General features: G+C 40.8%; 1 protein-coding gene across 2 annotated transcripts in view; it reads right to left on the bottom strand.

Moving 5' to 3' along the window:
• The window catches only part of CUNH4orf17 (chromosome unknown C4orf17 homolog), a 35527-nt gene extending 13762 nt beyond the window's left edge, over window positions 1–21765 (bottom strand). Inside the window, exons 1-3 of one of the 2 annotated variants that reach the window (XM_020988275.2) lie at window positions 21508–21765; window positions 9812–10042; window positions 3865–4053 (exon numbers count right to left, since the gene is read on the bottom strand). In XM_020988275.2, the coding sequence (XP_020843934.1) occupies window positions 3865–4053; window positions 9812–9938 (316 nt within the window). In that variant the 5' untranslated portion in view covers window positions 9939–10042; window positions 21508–21765. Of the gene's footprint in view, window positions 1–3864; window positions 4054–9811; window positions 10043–20593; window positions 20675–21507 lie in introns of those variants that run through there. The other variant, XM_020988276.2, reaches the window with a different exon arrangement.
• Between the last annotated feature and the right edge of the window lie 1300 nt (window positions 21766–23065).

The raw sequence follows: 23065 nt of genomic DNA on the forward strand, positions 1-23065 counted from the left end.
ACCCCCAGGTTTAAGGTTCTTTGAGACCTTACCCCCTTAAAAACCATAGCTCATGAGCCCCCACTGATGTGTTTACCTTTAGTATTCAGCCAGAGCACACAACCTGGCTTCCAAATATACCAGGAGACTGAAACTGCTCTGTCTGAGGTCAGCGATGATACCGTAAGTGCCAAGTCCGATTGTCTTTTCTGAGTCCTTAGCCTTCCTGACCTTGCCTTTGGTGCTGCTGGTTAACCTCTCTTCCTACATATTCTTTCCTTCCTGGGTTTCTGTGACACTATTCACTACTGTCTGGTGGCTCCACCTCAGTACTCTTTACATAAAATCATAGATGCTGGGCGGAAGGGGACCTCAGAGGTATCTAGTGCAATCCTTTAATTTTACAGATGAGGAAAACAAGACCCAGTGAGGTTGAGTGATTTGTTCTGTGTTATGCAAGTATCATTAGAAGTGCGTTTTGAACTCAGGACCTCTGACTCAAAGCCTGACTCTACTGTCCCATTGTCAGTGTCTTATTCTTATTGTATTAGGGTACAGCAGAGCTCTGATCTGGGTCTTCTTTTTTTTTCCTCTATACTTTTTTGGTGAACTTGTCAGACCCTTTGTGATTGACTAACATTCCTAAGCAGATGACTCCCAAATCTTCCTATCCTTTACTCATATCTCCTGAGCTCTAGTACCACATCTTGTTGGACATCTCCCTCTGGTTGCCCCATAAACATTTTAAACTCAATATACCCAAAACCCAAAACTCATCATCTTTCCTTCTAAATCCACTCTTCCTCTTTACTTCCCTACTTTTGAAAAAGGCAGCACTATCCCTCTAGTCAACCTGGCATGGAACCTTGGAATTGTCTTTGGTTCTTCATTACTCCTAACCCTCCATAGCTGATCATGATTCTATTTCTACAATATTTCTCACATTTCCCCTTTGTCCCTACTCACAAGGTCACCACCTAATTCAGGTCCTCATCCACTCTTTGAAAATTTATTTTTGTTTTCTAAGAGATAAATTTTGCTTATTTTCTTATTCACATCACCATAACTTCTTCCAAATATCCCTTCTTTTCTCCACTCTCAGAGAACTATCCCTTATAACGAAGAATGTTTTTAAAGACAAAAAAAGAGAAAGATGAAAAATCAGCACAAATTAACCAACACATCAATAATAGTGTGAAAACAACTGCAATGTGTGACACTAGTGAACCTCCCACCACTGCCAAGGCTCAGTGAGGTGGAGACTCCTTATATCTCTTCTTTTGATCTACGGTTATTCTTTATCGTTTTCAACATATGCTTTTGATTTTGGGTGGTTATTCTTTCCATTACAGTCATTGAGTATATTGTTTTCTTGTCTCAGCATTCAAAGCCCTTTACCATCTGACTTCATTTTATCTGTCTAGAACAGTCTCACATCATCTACTCCCCCAACTCAAAATTCTAGCCAAGTGGTCCAACTAAATATGATACTCCATCTCCTGTTTCAACACATATGTACATGCTATTCCCCAAGCATCCCCATCTTCTCCTCTTAGAATCTATAGTTTTCTACTCATTTCAATGGATCTTTCTTGGTTCCCTGAGGCATATGTAGTCCTCCCGCAATCGTTTTTATATACATTTTATATTTATTTAACTGTATGCATGTTAATCCTGCCATACACCCCCCTCCCCCAACCCAGGTAGAATGTTATGATCTTGAAGACAGGACCTGTATCCCCAACACCACTCCAGCACAATGCCTGGCATACAACAATGCTTCATAAACTCTTGTGGAATTCAATGTATTGCAGGAAGGCAAACATTGTACAGAAACTTTAAAATAAGTTTTTGGTGCCTTCACTTTATAGTACTTGGGAAACAGCTTCAAAGAGATGAAAAGTAAACTGGTTGCTTCAAATATATCAGAAAGTAAAAGATTTAAAATGTTGAAATCAATCCATAAATCATGATGCGAATATTTTGAGATGTTATCAATTCCCTTCGCTGAAATTCTACTCAAATGATTCATTGGAGATGTGGGAGTAACGGGAGATTCTCAGTCTGTGTCAGGGGAGAGGAGGCTCTGTTAACCCCCCCCCCCCTCAGCTGGAAAAGCACCAAGTCCAAATAGGAAATTGATGATGTTATCAAGGGACCAACCCAGCTAAATTTTAAATGGCCCATTTCTAGACAATTGACATTTGAAGAGTTATCTACAAAGGTTCCAGGACACTATGAATGGCATTTCTCGAAGGCTACCATTATTATTGGGACAGTTCTCGTGTTTCATCATTTCTTTCCTGGAGGCTTAACACCCAAGGAAGGGGAAGAAGTGGGAGGGAAGGAGGGAAGAAAGATGGAAGAGAAAAAGGAAGGAAGGGAAAACAGGAAAAAGGACAGAAAGAAGGAAGGGAAGGAGGAAGGGGAAGGAAGGAAGGAAGGAAAGAAGGAAGAAAGGGACAGAAGAAAGAAGGAAGAGAAGAAAAAAGAAGGAAGAAGTGGAGGAAGAAAAGGAAGGAAGGAAGAGAAGGAAGAAGGAAGGAAGCAGGGAGGAAATAACTATTTATTAAGTGCTTACTATGTGCCAGGCTCTGTGCTAAGCACTACTGATACAAATACAAGCAAAAAGAGTTTGTCCCTCAAAGAGCTTATATTCAAAAGAAATTGATAAATCTTTGTGGGAGCTGAAGATAGTATACTCAATGCAGGGGGCATGGTTTTGAGAAGTTTAAAAAGTCAGAGACAGGGCAGGGAGGAGAATGATGGTGGGCCAGCCTGGATCCTTGCACAAAATGGAGGCTCCAGGAGGAAACTCACCTTTGAGATACCAGAGCAAGTTAGGGATTGCTGAGCCCAGCATAAGGAGTTAGTGAATGGGTTCAGGCTAAGTGTTCAGCAGCTGTCTCAGGCATGCAGAGCAATGCAGCCCAAAACCTGCTGCTTCTGATGGATACATTCCTATCAGTGACACTTTCCTCTTCCTTCTTCATTGAGAGGCTGGTGAGCTTATGATAAAACAATGAAACTGGCTATTCTTAGCTCAATTAAACTCTTTTAGTATTGATTATAAAACCATACAATCATAGAAGTAGAAATAGAAGGCACCTCAGAAACCATCTATTATAGTACACTTTCCTCATTTTACAGCTGAGGAAACCAAGGCTCAGGGAGATTAAGAGACCTAGCCAACATCACACAAATAGTAAATGTGTTGAGGAACTTTTTGGAGTAATTATCATTTTTAAATTTTCCGTTATTATGAACTTCACAACCACCAACAAACATGAAGATTTTCTTATACAAGCCAGAAGAGTAAAAAGATTTTATATGGTTCTGTTACATATAGGTTGTTTAAAAACAACTATATATTTATATACTCAATATTATATATTAAAATTATAAATTGTTATTCTAACATTGCCCTACTTATCTGTGTTCCCTCCTGCACTTCTTTCTCCCCTATTTTGTGTGTCTTTAAAATATTTCATTGCCATTCTTTTGTTTATTTTCATCTATTTGGAATGTATCACTATCCCTTTTTTCCATGCACCCCTTAATGATAAAAAAGCTCTCTCTTGTAGCAAGTAAGCATATTTAAGCAAAACAAATCCAGAAATTAGCTAAAAATGTCCTAAAATAATCTGAAAATGTATGTCTCATTCAGAAAGTATATTCTATTAATAGTAGCTACAGAGCATTTCCTGTGGGGTGGAGGCTTGGCTAATGCGGAATATACTGAATCTTAGACCTAGCAGGAAAGGGATAATACGCATAAACCCTTAAAAAGCCTATTTTATTTCTGATGTGCCAAAATATTAAATGATTGCTTTTTTTCTCTTGAGTTCCATCATTTATCGTGTCATCGAGTCTTTTGTGACTTACCAGAATTAGGCCGAGGGGGCATTTTCATTTTGTTTGACCCTGAGTTATGGAAAGAGCTGTTGTTATTGGCACTGATGACTTTGCTAAGTGGAGGCACATCCTTATCTGGGGTGGTCAAGTGGCTAACGTTATACAGTCCCTTAAGGAAGCTGTCGTCATTCACGGCACAGATAGGTATGTTGTTTAAACCTGGATGAGTAGAAAGAAAAAACAAATCTCTGACTTTTAAAGATGCAGATTTTCAGGCTTCCTCTAGGGGACAATGTCATATGTCAACATTCCAACCAAAACAAAAAGTGTAGGCTTAAGTAAATGAGTAAGCTCCTTATTTCAGTAACAATAGCAGCAGCAACACCAATAATTGCATTAATAATTATTATTATGATAGTTTCCATAATGCTTTACAAACCTTATTTTATCTTCCCAATAACCCAGAGAAATAGGTGCTATTATTATTCCCGTTTTATGGATGAGAAAACTGAGACACACACAGGTTAAGTGACTTGCTCAGAGTCACATGATAAGTGTCTGAAGGAGGCTTTAATCTCGGGTCTTCCTGACTCGAGGTCAAGACCTCCATCCACTGGGTCATTTGAAGCCTGCAAATTGTACCTATATGGCTCTTTTCTTCTACCAGCACAGATCACATCTGCTCCATAACTTAGTTGAGGCTCTTAATGAGGTGCTGTGGCTGAAATATTTCATCACTTGATGTCAAACCTTGCAATGAGTCTCTAAACTTACTTGAGGGCCACCTCAGGTGAAAGAAATACATTCTATCATCAGGTCTGTACAGAAATGATTAGACAACCAGCCAATTAACTAATTTATCAACCAATGAACAAGGATTTATAAAGCGATTACTATTTGCCAGGAGTTCTGCTAGATGGTAGAGACACAGATGAATAGCACGTAGCCCCTGCCCTCAAGCAGCATTATCTTCTTAAGAGGAACCTGACAACGCAACATAAATGAAAACTAGGCGCATTCGTTGCTTTTAATTTTAAAGGGTGGACACCTTGAGAAGGAAGCTGCAGCTCTACCTCAAGCAACAACGTCCTCATAGCTTCCCCCTTGAAGAATTCTGAGATGCACATGGAATCTTCCTTTCTTAGGTGGATCATAAATCACAGGCTTGGGGTGGGGGGATTGGGGGTAGCTAGGTGGTACAGTGGATAGAGCACTGGCCCTGGAGTCAGGAAGAGTTGAGTTCGAATATGGCCTCGGACACTTATCAGCTGTGTGACCCTGGGCTAGTCACTTAACTCTGCCTGCAAACAACAAAAACAACAGCGACAAACCCACAGGCTCAGAGATGGAAGAGATCTTAGAGAACATTCCAACACCTTCATTTTATACAAAACTGAAGCCCATGTAGGAGAAGTGACTTATCCAAGGTCACATAGGGAAGGAGTGATAGAGCCAGAATTTAAACCCAGGTGTGAAAACTGCAAACCAATACTCTCGAAGCTGTGCCTTGCTGGAGGGTGACAGCTATGAAGCCAGGGAGGGCTTAGATTTTGAACCCCCCCAGCTGCTATGGCTCAAATCCCATTTTCCATTCTCCACTGCCCCTTTCCTTATTCCCATCCCCTTCAATCCACTCCCCCCCCAGCTTCCGCTCTGTGCTCTCTGTGATGTGCTTGCTGGGCTCTCTAGAATGCCTGTTCCATAGGTAACAAGATACTTTTCATCTTAATCCTGTCCTTGATGATCCCGTTTCCCTGCCTACCCTGTCTGGCACTGGTTGCACTTTCACTCAAACCCTTCCCCTCCCCTCCCAACTCACTGGTCATGGCGAGGCTGGGCTACTCCTTGCCACCAAATGCCACCCCAGCTCTTCTTCTACTACTGTCTCTCAGTTCTTTTTCCTTTGAAGTTCATTCAATCCATATTTATCACCCAAACAAGATTCTGGTAGCTGTTGTCTACAAACCTTCAGAACACTTTCCTTCCTTCCTCAATGAGTCCAATGCTTGGCTCACAGATTTTCTTTCCTCCCCACCTCCTGCCCTCACACTCTTGGGGACTTCAACACACTTACTGATACTCCATCAAATACCCTAACTCCACAATTTCTCTAGTCCCATGCCCCTTTATTTTAATGAAGATCTCAACTCATTTTCTTCCCCCCCAAACCCTCCCCCCCTTACGCGTACCTTCTTTATTGTTGAAGAGAGCAACACCTTTCTCCCAGTCCCTCTGGCTCACAGCCTAGGAGTCATCCTGGACTCCTCCCTAACCTCCCACCCCCCCCACATTCAAGCAGTTTCCGAGGCCTGTTTATTTCACCTTTGCAACTTCTCTCAAACATTCCCCATCTCTCCACTGACTGCCACCACTCCAGTGAAGACCCTCCTCATCTTATTCTTGGCTTATTGCAATAGCTGCTGGTGGGACAGCCTGCTTTATGTCTTTCCCCACTCCAATCCATCCTCCATTCAGCCACTAAAGTGATTTTCCTAATGCTCAGGTCTGACTGTGTCACCCCCTTCCTCAATAAACTCCAGTGAGCGGCTCCCTATTCCCTTCAAGATCAAATACACAACTCTCTGTTTGACATTCAAAGTCTTTCATAGCCTAGACTCCTCCTACCTTTCCATTTCCTCTTCGGTCCAGCGACACTGGTCTCTTGGAGGTTCCATAGACAAGACACTGCAGCTCTCAGCTCTGGCCATTTTCTCTGTCTCTCCCCCATCCCTGGACTCCACCTCTTTTTCCTCTGCGCCTACCAAACCTTCTGAACCTACTGAACTCTCTTGCTTAAAATCCCATTTTTTACTGGAAGCCTTACCCAACCTCTCTTAACTCCATTGCCTTCCCTCTGTTAGTTATTTCCTCTTGATCCTGGATCTAGCTTGCCTCATCTGTATTTGCGTGAATATTGGCTCCCTCATTAGATTGTAAGCTCCTTGAGGGCAGTTGCTGTCTTCTGCCTCTTTTTGTATCTCCAAGTGCTTAGCACAGCGCCTGGTACATACTAGGTACTTAATAAGCATTTATTAAGGATTATTCACTCCACTACAAATTTATATTACATAATCTCAACTGGGCCTTCATTGCAGCCTGGCAATCCTTTAACCCATCCTTAATGAGTTCACTATCCCACTTATCACAGCGGCTTTTCCAGACTCCCATTCCTTCTTGAACCTCTCATAGCTTCCCTCCTCCCACTCTCTCAGCTGAGAATTTTGCCTCATATTTCACTGGAAAAAAAATTGAGGCCATTTGTATAGAGCTCACTCCTTCCCTTCCTCCATATCTCCTACCTCCCGGAAGAATTCTTCAACTCTTTCCTCCTTCACCTGTTTCCCATGAAGAGGTGGCCCTTTTCCTTGCCAAGATAACTCTTCCAAATGCAGAAGTGATCTTATTCCGTCCTTTTTCTCTACTAAATTATCCACACTCTCTCACTTATCTTAAATCTTTCCCTGTCTACTGGCTATTTCCTGCCGCCTGCAGACATACCCATGTCTCCCATCCTCAAGAAAGCCTCATTCAAGGTGTTTTTACTCATCCATCCCGAACAGCTATCATTCCGTATACCTCCTTCTCTTTGTGACTAAATATCTTGGAAGGGTCTTCTACAGTAGGTGACTCTGCTTTCTTTCCTTTTACTCCAACTCTGGCTTCCTTTTTCTCCCTCTCCAATCTCTACCTCAGAGTTAACCAGTTTCATGTAATACTGTCTTCTGTGCTGGAATCCATTGCCAGCTCATCCTATCACCCTCATCCCTTGTTCTATCCCAACCCTGGATTACCCTTTCCATCACCTCCTCTAATCCTACTCATGTGTTTCGAGTGGTGTAAGAGGAAGTCACAGAACCGTGCTAACTGGGTCTACTACAGATTTATGTTATCTTCCTTCAACTGGGCCCTTGTTGCCAAAAGACTGCAGTCAGATAAGGAATTTTCAGAGTTTAGGGTAATAGAAGATCTCTTCCTCCCCTCCCCCACCCATGCCTTCTCTGATCCCAGTTAATAACATACAACGTACTCTCAATCAGACCAACATTTTAAAGTGCCTCTTGAGTACAACAATCTAGTGTGAGATACTGGGGGAGATGATAAGCTCAATACCACTTGCTGAGATTAATTGTAGTGAGATATTGAGGTAGCAATGTCCTATGGGTAGTAGGAGATATGTCTAAAATTTAAAAGAGAGGTCAGGGCTAGAGAGAGGTGACAATTGAAAGTATGAGAGGGAAGGAGATTGTCTAGAGAGATCATGGAGATAGAAGAGAAAGAGGACAAGGAAAGGACCTTAAAAACATTCACGTTAAAGAGATAGGAGGAGGATGAGGATAAGACAGACGAGGAAGGAATGGTTACAGATGGTGAGCTAAGTGAGTATGATGTATCTGAAATGGTAGCCAATAGCATCTCAAAATTCAGAGGGATCAAGCAAGATAAGTACTGAATGAAAGCCATTGGGCTGGTCATTAGGAGGTCATTGGTGACACTTTAGTCATAAATTACTTTTAATAAAATGATGGGGGCAGAAACTTTATTACAAGGGTGAAAGAAAAAAATGGGTTATTAGAAAAAAGATATTGCAAGTTTATAACTTTTTTAAGAAATGTTGTCATGAAGGGGCAGCTAGGTGGCACAGTGGATAGATCACCAGCCCTGGAGTCAGGAGGACCTGAGTTCAAATCTGGCCTCAGACCAAATACTTGACACTTACTAGCTGTGTGACCCTGGGCAAGTCACTTAACCCCAACTGCCTAAAAATTAAAAAAAAATTTAAAAAAAGAAATGTCATGAAAGATAGAAGAGACAAAGGAGTATAACTGGATAGGATAGAAGAGTCAAAGGAAGGCTTTTATTTATTTATTTAATCTGGAGAGAACTGTTTGTAATCTAGTAGAGAAAACCAGGAGCAGAGGAGAGAATGAAGTCCTATGAGAGAGAAGGCATGAATAGAGACATCATGGAGAAGACAGAAGTGAATGGACACAAGGCTATTAGTTATAGTGAGGCGCACAGTATATCTTACTTTATGACCTGAAGGAAGTAGCAGATTGGTTAATGCTGAGGCATTATAAGGAATGTAGAGATTTGAATGGACCTTACATCACATGGCCTTTGTCCTTTTAGTGATATAAGAGATGCAGGCATTTGCTCTAAGTGCAAAAGTTGTGATTGTAGGGGATGACATCAGCTAGATTTTGTGGCTCATAGGATCATAAACCCAGACCAATAAAGGATCTCAGAGGCTGATTAGAACCTTTTTTTATATTTGAGGAAGCTAGCTAAAGTTCATAGAAGTTAAGGGGTCAGAGGATCTGGCCCAACTCCTTTACCTCCAGACCAAGTGCTCATCAGTCACTGAGGGCAATCTTTTCACATGCTTCTGTATTCCCCAAGTGTTTCCCCACAACATATTAGGAATTAATGAATATTTGTCACATTGAAATAAATTCGGTCAAAAATATTGGTTTTAGCCAACAAACTCAATCTGTATTCCTGAAAACGTAATGCATGTTCACATTTCTTCTTTAGCGTGGTTGGCATTCTTGTCTTTAAAGTCAAATCAAAATCATCTATCACTTTTGAAACTTATACCACTGATGCTTATTTTCAGGTTCAATTAACATTTTAACTTCACATTAAGTCCTAGCAAGACATCAATCTAGGAGGGAAAGACCTCAGGGTTTCTGGCCCAACATAGAAACAATTACTATTTACACTCATTCTGAGCTGTCAAAACCCCAGCAAATGGAGGAGAGAGTGAGGCTGGTGACTTTGCACAGCTCTGCCTCACTTAAATCCAATTCATTTGCAAGTCAAGACATCAACTTCCTGATGTCATGGTCCTCTTTGAGAAGGGCAAACAACAATAATAATAACAACAGCAGTAAAAGACATAGTTTTGCTCTCAGAATGATCAGGCAGCTGAAATGAGCAGTTTGTAGACAGATTCCATGGCGCTAAGTCACCTTACCTTTAATATGGCAGACTCTTCGAGGATGGGGAGTGTGTCTGACTAGAAAACAATTTGTATTTCTGGTCGTGTAAGAAGTATCACCACCGATCAATGGGTTGGGCTGGGATTTGAAATTGATGTTCATGATACGTCTCTTTTGCTTTTTCCAAGTCACCGCCAGACTTCTGGGGCCGTGCACCCTACATCAGCCCCACTGGGAAAGGCCTTCCACGTTGGACGGGTCAGACACTGAAATCACAGAATGACCCCAGTCACCATAACTGGAAGATGCATGATACGTCCTCATTCTCTTTCCACATTTCTGTCATTATTATTTTCTTCTCTTTCAGTTTGATGACTGACTCTCCACATTTTGTGGCACAGGAAAGTTACAGTCTCACTTACCTCTCTGGTGATTTCATTGACAGTCCTCAACTGAGAAGTAACATTTCTGGGAAATTTAGAATAATGGGGGGGGAAAAACTTTGTCCTGGGAAATTAGGGAGTTTGGAACAAAAACAGAAATATATGCATTGTCATTAAAGCATGCTTTATAGATTTAGGCAGTTTGGGAACAAAAGCTATGTTTTATTGTTACAGAATCAGAAGGGAAATGGTCCAGTGGGAAGAACACTGACTCTAAAGAGAAAAGGACCCATGTTCAAATCCTGCCTCTTATGGATATTATCTGTGACTTTGGACATATCATTTAACATCTCTCTGGACCTTAATATGCTTATCTAGAAAATGAAGAGGCTGAAGTAGATCTCCTTTATCTCTCTAGACCTATGATCCTGTGAATTCACGCAACTATTCTGACTTGAAAGGTCATGAAGCCTGACCTCCCCACTTAACAGGTGAGTAAATGGAGGTCCAGAGAAGTAATTTACCTTAGGTTACCCAACTAGTAAATAACAGCACCAGAAGTCAAGCCCAGGCTTTCTAACTACAAGCCCAATATTCTTTCCACTAAAGTGCCCTGCCTCTTACTTATTTCCTTATAAAATGATCATTTTGAGTATATTACACTTAAAAGCATAGATAATTACAATTTGCCTAAGGGGCCTTTGTAATGTTTGTGTTGGAACTTGGAGCTACAACTTGCTGATCTTGTAGGAGTTTCCATTTTTTAGACTTGGTCAATTTCTGGAAAGTAAGCAAAACATGAGCAAAAAAAAAAAAAAGAACAGCATAAGAAAACAAAGTGATTATTTCGATAGGTGAGATGATTGGGGGTGAGAGGCAAGGGGAGGAGGAATTATATTTACTGTTGCTTATAATGTATAGTCCCCAAGATCTTTCATTCTAAAGATTGAAAAGCAGAAGGAGGTCTTAAGAAGAGTGGCCAAGGCTAATAGCCCTTGGCTCCTCATGGTCCTCCTCATTTCCCACAGGAAAAGTTAATAATGCCGCTGTCATAAGAAGGGGAAGGGGATTAAAGAAGGGGGGGGGAGAGATAGAAGGGAGGGCAGATTAGGGTAAGGGATATTCAGAATAAACGCCATCTTGGGGTGGGGAGAAAATTTGGAACTCAAAATCTTGTGGAAGTGAATGTTGAAAACTAAAAATAAATAAATTAATAAGAAAGTTGTCCTAAGAGCATGTCAGAATACAGATTTTATTTGACAATATTCATCTATCTTACACTTTTCTTAGACTACACACACACAGTGTAGATATCCTTCTCTATGTTAGAGGTCAGTCTCATGTCCTCATTGGGATGAAGTGGTAGAAAGATGTGTCTGATTGCAAAAAAAGCACAGGTCTATAGCATACTAAAACTTAGTAATGATATTCCTTCAGAATGAACCAGCCATGGCTTTTCAAGTCTCACCTCACAGCTAAGGCTGGTTTTGATCATTGTAAAAAAAAAAAACAAACAACAACGACAACAAAAAACAACTCAAAAAACAAAGGCATCAAATTAGTAGGAATTCAATTATGATTTTCGTAGCTAAGAGCAATCACTTACAGAGCCGTTTTAAGTTTTGCAAAGTACTTTATGTACACTCACAACAACTCTCTGAGGTTGGTGATATTACTGTCCTCATTTTACAGATGAGAAAACTGAGGTTAAGTGACTTTGCTCAGGGTCATACAGCTAGTAAGTGTCTGAGGTAAGGATTCAAACTCAGTTATTTCTGATGCCACATCCAGAGCTCTATCCACTGATGCCACCTTGCTGTCAACATAGGCTATTAAAGATACATAAATGACATATCTAAAAATTCCTTACTAATACAGCTAAATAAATAATGTACTAATGCAAAGAATTATATTATTATATGTTGGTTATATTATATATAATCATCTTATTATATATAATCATCTTATAATATATTATTATATTATATACAATCATATTATATATAATCATCTTATTATATATTATTATATATAATCATCTTATAATATATTATTATATTATATACAATCATATTATAATATTGTTATAATATATCATGTTATAATATATAATATATTAACTATATATTTTAAACATTATTACATATTATATATTGGCTATTATATTAATAACCAGTTTGTAAATTAGGATTAAACAATCAAATAACTGTTCATAGACTGGGGGAAGATTATACAAGGATTGTTAGGGCTGTACCTGACAGAAGGGGAGCATTGTTGGGTTTCACATTATAAATTAGAAATGAAAAAGGCAGCTAGGTGCAATGCATAGAGCACTGGTCCCAGAGTCAGGAGAACCTGAGTTCAAATATGGCCTCAGACACTTACTAGCTATGTGACCCTGGGCAAGTCACTTACTCAAAAAAAAAAATTAGAGATGAGTCACTGCTTTCAAGAGGCCCTGATTTGAGGCATTGGAAACAGAGGAGAAGCTATAGTAACTACCAGCCAGAAGAAGAACTGAAAACAAGGGAAAAAGGGGCTAGGGACAAAAAGAAAAGGAGGCTCCAAAGAAAATAGCTTATAGAAGGCAGAGCACAGAAGCTGGCAGGCCCTGAGCTAACAGGACTTCTTTTCTGGGACACATGAAGATTGGAAAATAGTCAGTGCTTTTCTGAGAGCTGACTGGTTCCATGGAGGACAGCAGAATCTTGCTCTATTCAGCACTTGACCCATGTCACAAAAATTTGGCAACATTAAAAGGTTTCTGAATGCACAATGACCAAAAATTAATTAAAATTAAACATCTAATGAATCTGAGGTGTTTCTGGCAGCGTTTGCCTGTGTTGCATTGCACAACTTCACTGCAGCCTTGGTTCTGAACACAAAGCATGTGCACTTTGCCCTCAGGCCACACACACCGCCAATTGACCACTGCTAGCCTGAGAGAAGGGAAACTTCTTAGGAGCCTATGTTAGCCTGGACTGTCTTCTCAGATGGAAGGAACAGAGGGGAAAAGACAGGCTTTGCATCTGCTTTGCTTTTCTGAGAACTGATTGGGCAAAGCAGTCTCCTACTATTTGGGGAGCTAGCTGGGGGAAAGACCACATTTCCCTATTGCTATCTACAACTTGACAGGAAGAATCCACCAAAGGCCAGAGCAGATCTGGGAAGCTCAGTAGCTCTCTGCCTTGAAGGAACTGCTTGTCACTGATAAGGAGTAACTTTTTTTTTCAGTATGCTTCTAAGGGTGGCTGCGTGTTAAAAGAGTTTGTCATTGTGCTAGCATCTTGAAAGTAGCAGAGAAATAACTTTGTCTTTCAGAAGAACTGTGAGAACCAGAAGGGATAGCAGAGTAACAGCTTTCCCCTGGGGGTCAGTGAGGTGGCTCAGTGAATAGAGTGCTGGGCCTGGAATCGGGAAGACTCAAGTTCAAATCTGACCTCAGGTACTTACTAGCTGTATGTGTGGCCCTGGTCAAGTCACTTAACCCTGTTTGCCTCAGTTTCCTCATCTGTAAAGTGAACTAGAGAAGGAAATGACAAACCATTCCAGGATTTTTGCCAAGAAAACCCCATAGATAGAATGGGTGTTCTTGAGGGTTGAAGTCAACTCTGATTGGTTAACAAGTAATGAGAAGAATGAATATTGTAATGAAGGTGAGGTTATTCTAATGAGGGTCTGGGAGATATGACTCTGATCATTCAGTCTTGGTCAAAGAGACTTATCTATACCCATATTATCTCATCTAGGGTAATCTCACAAAAGGGAGAATCCACATTTTCCCAGATCTGTCTGAGTAAAACACAATAGGCCAGAATTCATCAATTCACCTAAACTTAAATTTCTTTTTGAACAGATTTGAATTTTCCCTCTCATTATCAGTGCCATACTTCAAAGGCTACCTGAATAACCCTATAGGGGCTGATTTCTGAATGAAGAAATAGAAAAGGGGAAAAACCTTTGTCTTAATTCAATAATTGGTGATTAATATGAGAGAAATAATCATTTCTTTTACCCCTAGGATCCTGAGAGTAAGCAGTGAGTGGGTCATAGCCACACGGTGGTGGCTGTGGTCTGTTCCCCACCCGCCAACTCTGGGGACAAAAACAAACAAACAAACCAACCTTTACCTAATGTAAGGAAGAGGCTGGGGGCCAGGTCAGAGAGAGAAAGAGGGTACCGATGACCACCCTTTTATTAATTATTGCTGGCCATAATTAATAAAGTTATTAATTAATTAAAATAATCAATAAGTTAATTAGAAACTAAGACTCTCAAACTTTTCACTCATCACACAATTTTTGAACACTACTTGAAATATTTTAGCTATTACTCTGATATGTTAATGAGTTTATAGTGCAGCCAAGCAGATACCCCCTCTAGTAGTGCAGGCTAGAACCAATCCATGCCTTATCCTGGATGATTATTGTCCATATTCTCCTACAAATTCCTGTAAAGGAGATTTGTTTGCCAGACATGCTGGGAGCGTTTGTCCAAATCTCTTGACATGGAAGCCAGTGGAGTGGGCTGTGCATAGGTTATCCCTTATTCTTATTATATCTTTTTTCTGGCCAAACATTTTTTCCTCCACTGGGAATATGTGCTGTGCCTTGTACTTCTTGGGTTACAATGCCCCTTAGTGACCCCCCAATTCTATGAAGACTGACATTTTTTGACTCTTCAAAGACAGTTCCTGCCCTCAAGAAGCTGGCATTCTAATGAGAGAAAACAACATACAAAGAAGAAAGTGAAAAATGGGGGCGTGGGTGGAAAGGATAAAATAGAGAAATAAAATAGAGAAAATAAAACATAGAGAAAGCACAGAGAAGTCTGAAGAGTCAGGAGTGAAACCAGGAAAGGAAGGAAGGAGCATAGCATTTAACATTTCCTCAAAATGGAGTTTCAAGGGGAAAGTCACCAATCAGAAGATGGTGCTGTATGGGAGAAGGGATCTTCTGGGGTGAGAAGACTGCTGGGACAAAAGAAGAAATCCAGAGAGTCAAGAGCGGAGAACCAGGAGAGGAAGGAAGGTGTGAATATAATATATTGGCACTGTAAGAAAGTGAAACAAGTAGGTTTTTAAAACTACCTCTGATCTAAAGATGCAATAATTTCCTTTAAGCTGCTTCTTAAACTTGCTATTTGCAGTGTTTGAATTTTATTAAGAAAAAAAACTTCAGCCATAAACTGTGGCTGATCTATCAACATAGCCCTTTGAGATCCCAATGAACTGTACAGATTGGTAATTCAAAAGATTCTGCTATCCTCAATCTTTTCCCCACCATTTCAGCATGGAAACCTTGGCTTTTCTTTTAAAACTTTACCAAGCACTATGAGACTGGAGTGGAGTCATAATGGCAGTGAGAAGAAGCATTTTAGCCTAGTTCATTCACACACCTTCTAACCTCCTGAGTCAGACTGAATTCTAATCAGACCGGGGGTAGGGGCGGGCAACATTCCAGCACCGAGGGACCGAAAGGGAGCTGAGATTGTGCCAGAGAGGAAGCACCAGGGCAGATGATCATTCCAAGGGCCATCTGGTAGCTCTGTCACCCATTACCCAGTCCCAAGTCATAGATCCAGCGTGGAGAGGAGCTGTCTCAGTGAGTGATGGGGAGGGGCCCCAGGGTCCCTCCCCGACAACTGTGTAGCAAGGATCAAGTTCCAGAAACATAGCCGCCTGGCTCTGAGTCCAGGAACAGAGTGGCAGCTCAGTTCTAACCTTTAGTCTGCGCACGTGGAATTACCAGGGCAGGAGACCACGAACAAAGGGGAGCCCGCAGCTCAGTCATTCTGAAGCTGCAGGACCTCCCAGGGAGCTAACAGTGACTGAGTCCAGAAGCGCTCTACTGAAACTCCACCACCTACCAGCCAGCAGACACCGACCTGTGTCAGGAGCTGGCAGAGCTCAGACCAGGACAGCAGTGACTGGACATCTCTCCAGATCACATCACTTTGGGAGCGCATTGCAGGCGCACAGACTGACCTGTGAAAGCAGCAGCAGGACATAAAGGGACAGAAGTCCCTTAGAAGAGAGCAGAGGGACCACTTGGGAAAAAAAAAAGAAGCGAGCAAAGAGTGCAGCTAAACGGTGCAGTACATAGAGCATTGGCCCTGGAGCCAGGAGAACCTGAGTTCAAATAGAAGAACTTGAGTTCAAATATGACCTCAGACACTTACTAGCTGTGTGATCTTGGGCAGGTCACTTAACTGTTTGCCTCAAAAAAAAAAAAGGCACAGCCCAATACTAATATCAAGTAAAGCCAAGATGTAAATAGGAAAGTTTAAATTCAAATAAATACTTTGTCTTCTCTTGGGATTGTGAAGCTTTTTATACGGTCTAAAGCAGTTATCTTTGACTCTTGACATAACTTCCTAGGTATATGGACCTATTACTCAGTTAATCAGCTCTTTTGAGAGCAAACTTTAATGGGGAGGAAGGTCAAGGAATTTTTTGGGGTTCTTGGTGGCTGAAGAGACAGAGAAGGAAGTGCCCTAGAGAAGGAAAAAAAATAGGAAAGAGGAGGCTGGAGCCTAAAGAAAAACTTGGAACCTAATTGATCGAATGAGCAAGCATTTCTTAATCATTTACTGTTGGCTAGGCACTGTGCTAAACCCTGGAAATACAAATACAAAGGTGAAAACTGTTGTCCTCAAGGGGCTTACATCTAAATAAAAGGGGACAGCACATAAAAGGGGCCTGTGGGCAGACTAGGGAGTTTTGATCCAAGAAGTCACAGAGATGATGAGTGGATGCATCTACTGGTCAGTTTCTTGACTTGCCCTTTCCAAAAGCAGTGGTATCATTGATTTGATGACTGTGTTCAGAGCAAGCCATGGAAAGTGAATAGCACATAGTACGGTGGCAAGGTCAGAGGGCCAGATAACTGCTTGGGAGACAAATTGTAGTCTGATCCCGGGGCATTTAGGTAGAGTAAATTAAGTGAATTTGCGTTTATTCAGACACCAATCAAAACAGCTTAGCCACAGGTCAGGAACTCCACAACTGAATGGCTTAATTCCTCCAAGACTAGGAGTTGGTTGCTGGAGGTCTGATCAATACCTGGTTCCAGGTAGGAAAAGCAGAACAAGAGTGGGGCAAATGGCAAAATGGGCCCAGGGTTAGGCTAGATGGGATGTGAAGCAATGCAGAAAACTGCAGCTGAGAGAATCTGGAGCCAGATATATCTTTTTTACCCAGTTTATGATGTTCAAAATAACTGGGACAAAATGAATAATTACATTGAGTGACTTGTATACAATAAATCTTAGTTTTTACATATTCAAAAACATTTAATATGTGATATATGCTCTTTTTGCTGCAACCGCTTTGTTTTGTGCAATTTGGCACTGACTTTATAAGATTTTGACACATATTCTTTCTCTTCATCATGAAAACACACTTCTCAGGATAAATATTAAGCAGGCCTTTGATGAACAGTTCAGATTTTTCCCAAGTCTAGCCGTGATTGTAACCCATAGGCTTTAATGGGTTTAAATCAGATAAACATCTAGATCGCTGAAGCATGCTTATCTCCAGGAAGGTAGCAGGATGGACAGTGTGCTGAAATCTGAAGAGTTTAAGTTTTGTCTCAAACTCTTGGTGAGCTATGTGGACCTGGGCAGGTTGCTTAACCTCTGTCTGCCTTAGGTTTTTCACCTGTAAAATGGAGATGATCTTAGCACCTACCTCCCAGGACTTCTGTGAGGAGAAGATGTGAGGCAGTATTTGTAAAGTGCTTTGCAAAACTTAAAGTGCTATATGATTTCTAATAATAAACAAATAATCTCAGATAAATTTCTTAACTTTTGTGACATGCGGCATTATGCAAGGTTGTATTTCGATAGTCCATCTCCATTTGGGAATTGTAGTAATTCCAGGAATGATTCTGTTTCTTAGCATATCAATATAGTTATCAAAATCCATTGGGAATAAAAATATCCACCAAACATTTTTGGGGGATGAATGTTTTACATTCTAATGAAGATGCCCAGATCTTACAGTCTTTCTGATAATGGTATTGTTATAGCCTTGAAGGAAAAATTGAAGATCATCAGCAAAAATTACCTTTTCTGAAACCTCAGTACTCCAGACTTTGTATTGTCTTGCTCATGACAAGTTCTTTTTTCTTCATCTCAATGATTAGTAGCTGGGTTTTTTGGTTTGGTTTTGTTTTTAAATCTCCTCCAACTGCAAGGAACCTCTACCACGTTATTATTTGGGATGTAGCCACATCTGCCTGTTGATTTGAGTTTTGAAGTTGAAGAAAGCAGCAAGATAGAGAGACTCATAGCTAGTATATGTCTCAGAAGTAGGCTGAAGTAGGCTTATCGTTTAGCCATGCTCTTAGCTTCTAAAAGCTGTAATAGAAACAAGTGGTTGTACAATGCCCAAGTCAGCTGTCAAAGACATATACAGGTACACAGGTGATAAAATTTTGCTAAGAAATCTCAGGGTTCAGGAAATACTGATAGCAGATCAATAAAATAGCCACAAGATTGTAGTGGGACTGGGCAACTTTGGGGCAGCTAGGTGGCACAGTGGGTAGAGCAGGAGTTAGAAGGATCTGAGTTCAAATCTGGCCTCAGACACTGATTAGCTGTGTGACCCTGGGCGAGTCACTTTACCTCATTTGCTTCCAGAGAAAGAGACAGAGAGACAGAGACAGAGACTAGGCAACTTTTCATTTACAAAGTAGACCCAGAAGATGATCAGGACCCTCCCTACAAAAGATAACACACCAGCATCATCTATTGACTGTTGGGAAGTTAACATCTTGATGAGCAAGTGAAAAGCAATGATACGGAATCAGATAATAAGACTCTGAGAAAATGAGCCCACTTGTGTGCTGTAGAGAGACTGACAGAGGTGGGTAGGAAGGAAACTAGAGTTTATTATGCTCCTACTATGTGCCAGGCACTGTGCTAAGTGCTTTACAAAAGTCTCATTCAATCCTCACAACAGTGGACAGTGGGTGCTAGTATTATCCCAATTTTACAGTTGAGGAAGCTGAGACAGAAAAAGGTTAAGTGACTTGTCCAGGTCACACAGCTAGCAAGTGTCTAAGGTAAGATTCAAATTCATTCTTCCTGGCTCAAGGCCCAGTGTCACCCAGCTGCCTAGGTAGGTAATAATAATAACCCTGAAGATATTCATTGTAATAAGAATAGAGTTAGATATTGGTTGGTGTTTGTCCTTCATTCTCGAAGAGGACCTTGACAGCAGGAGGGTGATGCCGTGACATGAAAAGTGAATTCAATTTAAGTGAAGGAGGGCTGAATATCGGTCCCCATCAAATGGTCAGGAAACTCAACCAAGTGTATCCCAGTCACAGGGGAACTTCTCTGCAGATGCTGAGAGAGTACCAAACCCAGAGGCAACTCTTTCCATCTGATAACCCCATTGTAGAGCCTCCTAGGGAACAGAGACTGTCTCCTCCCACAGGAGACTGTGATAGCCAGCCTGGGTCATCTACAAGCTCAGAATTGTTGCTATAGGATATTGATAATCATGTATTCACAAGATCAGGAGGTCTTGGTAGAAGCATTGGGACCATTTGACCAGTGGCCCAATATTTAATGTCAGGAAAGAAACCAGGCATTACTCATGTAGCCAGATCTTCTCTGAAGAAAAAAGAGATCCTAAATTTCCAGAGTTATAAGTTGCCTTGGCTACATGTGTTCACTACACATGCACCTCACTAAAACTGTACTTTATTTGTGCCCATTCTCCCCTCAGTCAGCCAATGAATGTGCTACTATGTGCTAGGCACTAAGTGCTGGGGATACAAAAGCAAAAGAGAGTCCCTGCCCTTGAGGAGCTCACAATCTAACGGGGGAAGGCAGCATGTAATAAGAAACTGAGAAGTGAGGGTGAAGTCTGGGAAGGGGTACCCTGTGAGGGTATGATGAAATTCAGAGGAATGAACCAACTGGGAAACGGAAGAACTGGTTATCGGGGGTGCTTTTCTTAAATGGAGAATCTGGAAGGAGCTGTCCACTGTCTACCTTCTCTAATCAGAGAGAAGGAAGAGGACCGGGGACAGAGCTCGGTACCCACCCAGGAGGTATGAGTTGATTTTGTCTTGCAGAAAGCATGATGAAGTCCAGATAAAAAGATGGCCACCTCCTTAAATGGACGATCTGGGAGGAGCTCTCTGACTCCCACCAACTCTTGTGTTCTTGTAGGAGAGTTAATGGGATGCCCATTGGTGGGAGTTTATGAGCCACAGTGTTAGAAGTCATCCTGAAAACCTGAAGTAACAGTTACTCACATGGGGGTCCAACCTACCAGTACAAATGTGGATTGAGAGAGTAAGCCCAAAGGGGGGGGTGATATATCTGTAATATCTAACATCTGTCTTTTAACTTGTTGCTTTATGAAGACGAACCATTAAATGAAAGGTGGTAGAAGGTGGTAGCTAGAGTCCTCACCTTATGAAAGTCCATATATATGAACTTGGGACAGGAAAAGTAGTCTTCAATTTCTTATCGCTTTCCATACTTCCTTGTCCCCACCTGCAACTGCATATTGTTTCTGAATTCAGAACACTAGAGTGATTGAGAAGACTCTTCTCATATGCAGACATGGAGAGTTTAATAGGTTATTGGTACTTAGAAGTACTCATACTACTTTTCCCTTCCCCCTGATGAAAGTGTATTTTGTCTCTGTTGTGCCAAAAGAGAACTTGCTACCATTGTAGATGGGACAGATGTGTATGTGGGTGTGGGGGGAGAGGGTTGTAATGAAACTTCAAATTTCATTTCCCCATAGAAATGTCAGAAATGGTAGTTAATTGTATTTTAAATAGTATAAGTACTTCTTTGTTTCAAATTTCTTATGGGCAAAAATCTTTTGTGAATTGGCCTGGGAACCTAGTCATCATTTGTGATATTCTTTCTATAGCAAAATATATTCTATATGCCAGACAACTCACTCTCAAATAGCCTTTTGGACCACAACCAAAAGTTTGTGCAATGGGGACTTCCTACATTACTTTTTCCCACTCATGTATAATGTAATTCTATATAGTTTAAAAAGATAAGTGGATGACGCTGGGAATCCTCAGGAATGAAAAAACAAAATACAGCTTGTACAGAGAATGAGCATGAAATATTCTTCCCACAGGATGCATTCTCTTTCCCTCAAATGTAATCACTTTCCAGTAAAACATGTTCTTTCTAAAGGTGGATTTTTATGGATACTACCTCTCACCCTTTTATGATGAAATTATTTCATTTTCCCCCCTCTTTATTTGGAATAAAATCTGTCCCTCTGGATCGGCCACTGAACTACATCTAAATACTTTCCAAAACGGTTTTAATGGGAGAGAAGTTTCAAAAAATACCTGAGGACAATTGTGAAAGCAGATGGGAATCCCAGCTTGAGCTGTTCTTCTGGTCACTTCATGAAAACAGATTGAGATTCTTAAATTTTTGTGCCTTTCAGAGCCAACCAAGGCCCTTTAAATGGCAGAGACAGCCCAGAGGCTGCTGCTTCCAAAGAAATATAGGTCACTCTAACTCAATTCTTCCTTCCAATTTACTCTCACAGCTCTCACTCCACAGAGCCTGTTTGGCTTTGTAGTTGAGAGGATACCTTAGCAACAAGCTAACATTCTTTGGGGTGGACACTTAGAACCTCTGTACTTGACATTCTTAGAACCCTTTGTTACCTGAGACATGGAATGCAATAGATAAACAGTGTGGTGCTAAGTGGTCTTCTTGGCCTACTGGGTCTTCCCTAAAGATGGTCCCTAGAAATGGCCGGGGAAGGACCTCATGGGTGAGCACAACAGATGTGGTCACCATGGCTGGTGCCTTAGCTTGGAACCTGCAGCAAGAGGTCGTTTGTGTCAGCTCCCCTGAAACTCATTCAGACCAATATATCTGTACTCTTGAATAGATGGCAGTCACTCTATTATCCTTAGTGAATTCATGGAAGACAAATGGAGAGATTGTTGATTGAGGAATGACAAATAGCAAGCTCCCCCCACCCCCATTTATATTGTCTACCCAGCAGTTATGTTTACAAATGTTCTTTTAAATAGGAAGCTACACAATGGATTGCTGTCTGCCACCATTATCAGCAGAAATATATTGTAGGGTCACAGAATGTTAAAGCTCAAACAGATAGATCTTAGGGATCATCTAATCCAACCTCCTTCTCTTAGAGATGGGGAAACTGGGAACGAGAGAGAAAACCTGAGTAAAGGACTCAAATAGATCTTGTGAGGCCATACTGTGTATATGGCACTGTGCCAGGGAGAGGGAGGAAAGAAAGAAAGAAAGAAAGAAAGAAAGAAAGAAAGAAAGAAAGAAAGAAAGAAAGAAAGAAAGAAAGAAAGAAAGAAAGAAAGAAAGAGAGAGAGAGAGAGAGAGAGAAAGAAAGAAAGAAAGAAAGAAAGAAAGAAAGAAGAAAGAAAGAAAGAAAGAAAGAAGAAAGAAAGAAAGAAAGAAAGAAAGAAAGAGAGAAAGAAAGAGAAAGAGAGAGAGAGAGAAAGAAAGAAAGAAAGAAAGAAAGAAGAAAGAAAGAAAGAAAGAAAGAAAGAAAGAAAGAAGGAAAGAAAGAAAGAAAGAGAAAGAAAGAAAGAAAGAAAGAAAACAAGCAAAAAGGAGGGAAGGAAGGAAGAATGAGAAAGAAAGAAGGAATACTAGGAATTCTGATTGAACACTGGGAATACAAAGAAGTATGAGACACCATCCTTGTCTTCAAGAGGCTTGCCATCAAGATAAATAAAAAACAAATTTTAATCCCAGGATTTAGGGATAGTGATAAATAATGAAAGCAGACTAGAGTCAGAAGGGAATAAGAGAATGTGGTAAGAGTGTAATGGAGAAGTGAAGCAGTGACTTAGCAGGACAAGAAACCAAGATCAGAGACGTGGGGAAATGAGGGTCCAGAGA

Source organism: Phascolarctos cinereus, unplaced genomic scaffold (assembly GCF_003287225.1).
Source record: "Phascolarctos cinereus isolate Bilbo 61053 unplaced genomic scaffold, phaCin_HiC Scaffold_9;HRSCAF=440, whole genome shotgun sequence".
NCBI lineage: Eukaryota > Metazoa > Chordata > Mammalia > Diprotodontia > Phascolarctidae > Phascolarctos > Phascolarctos cinereus.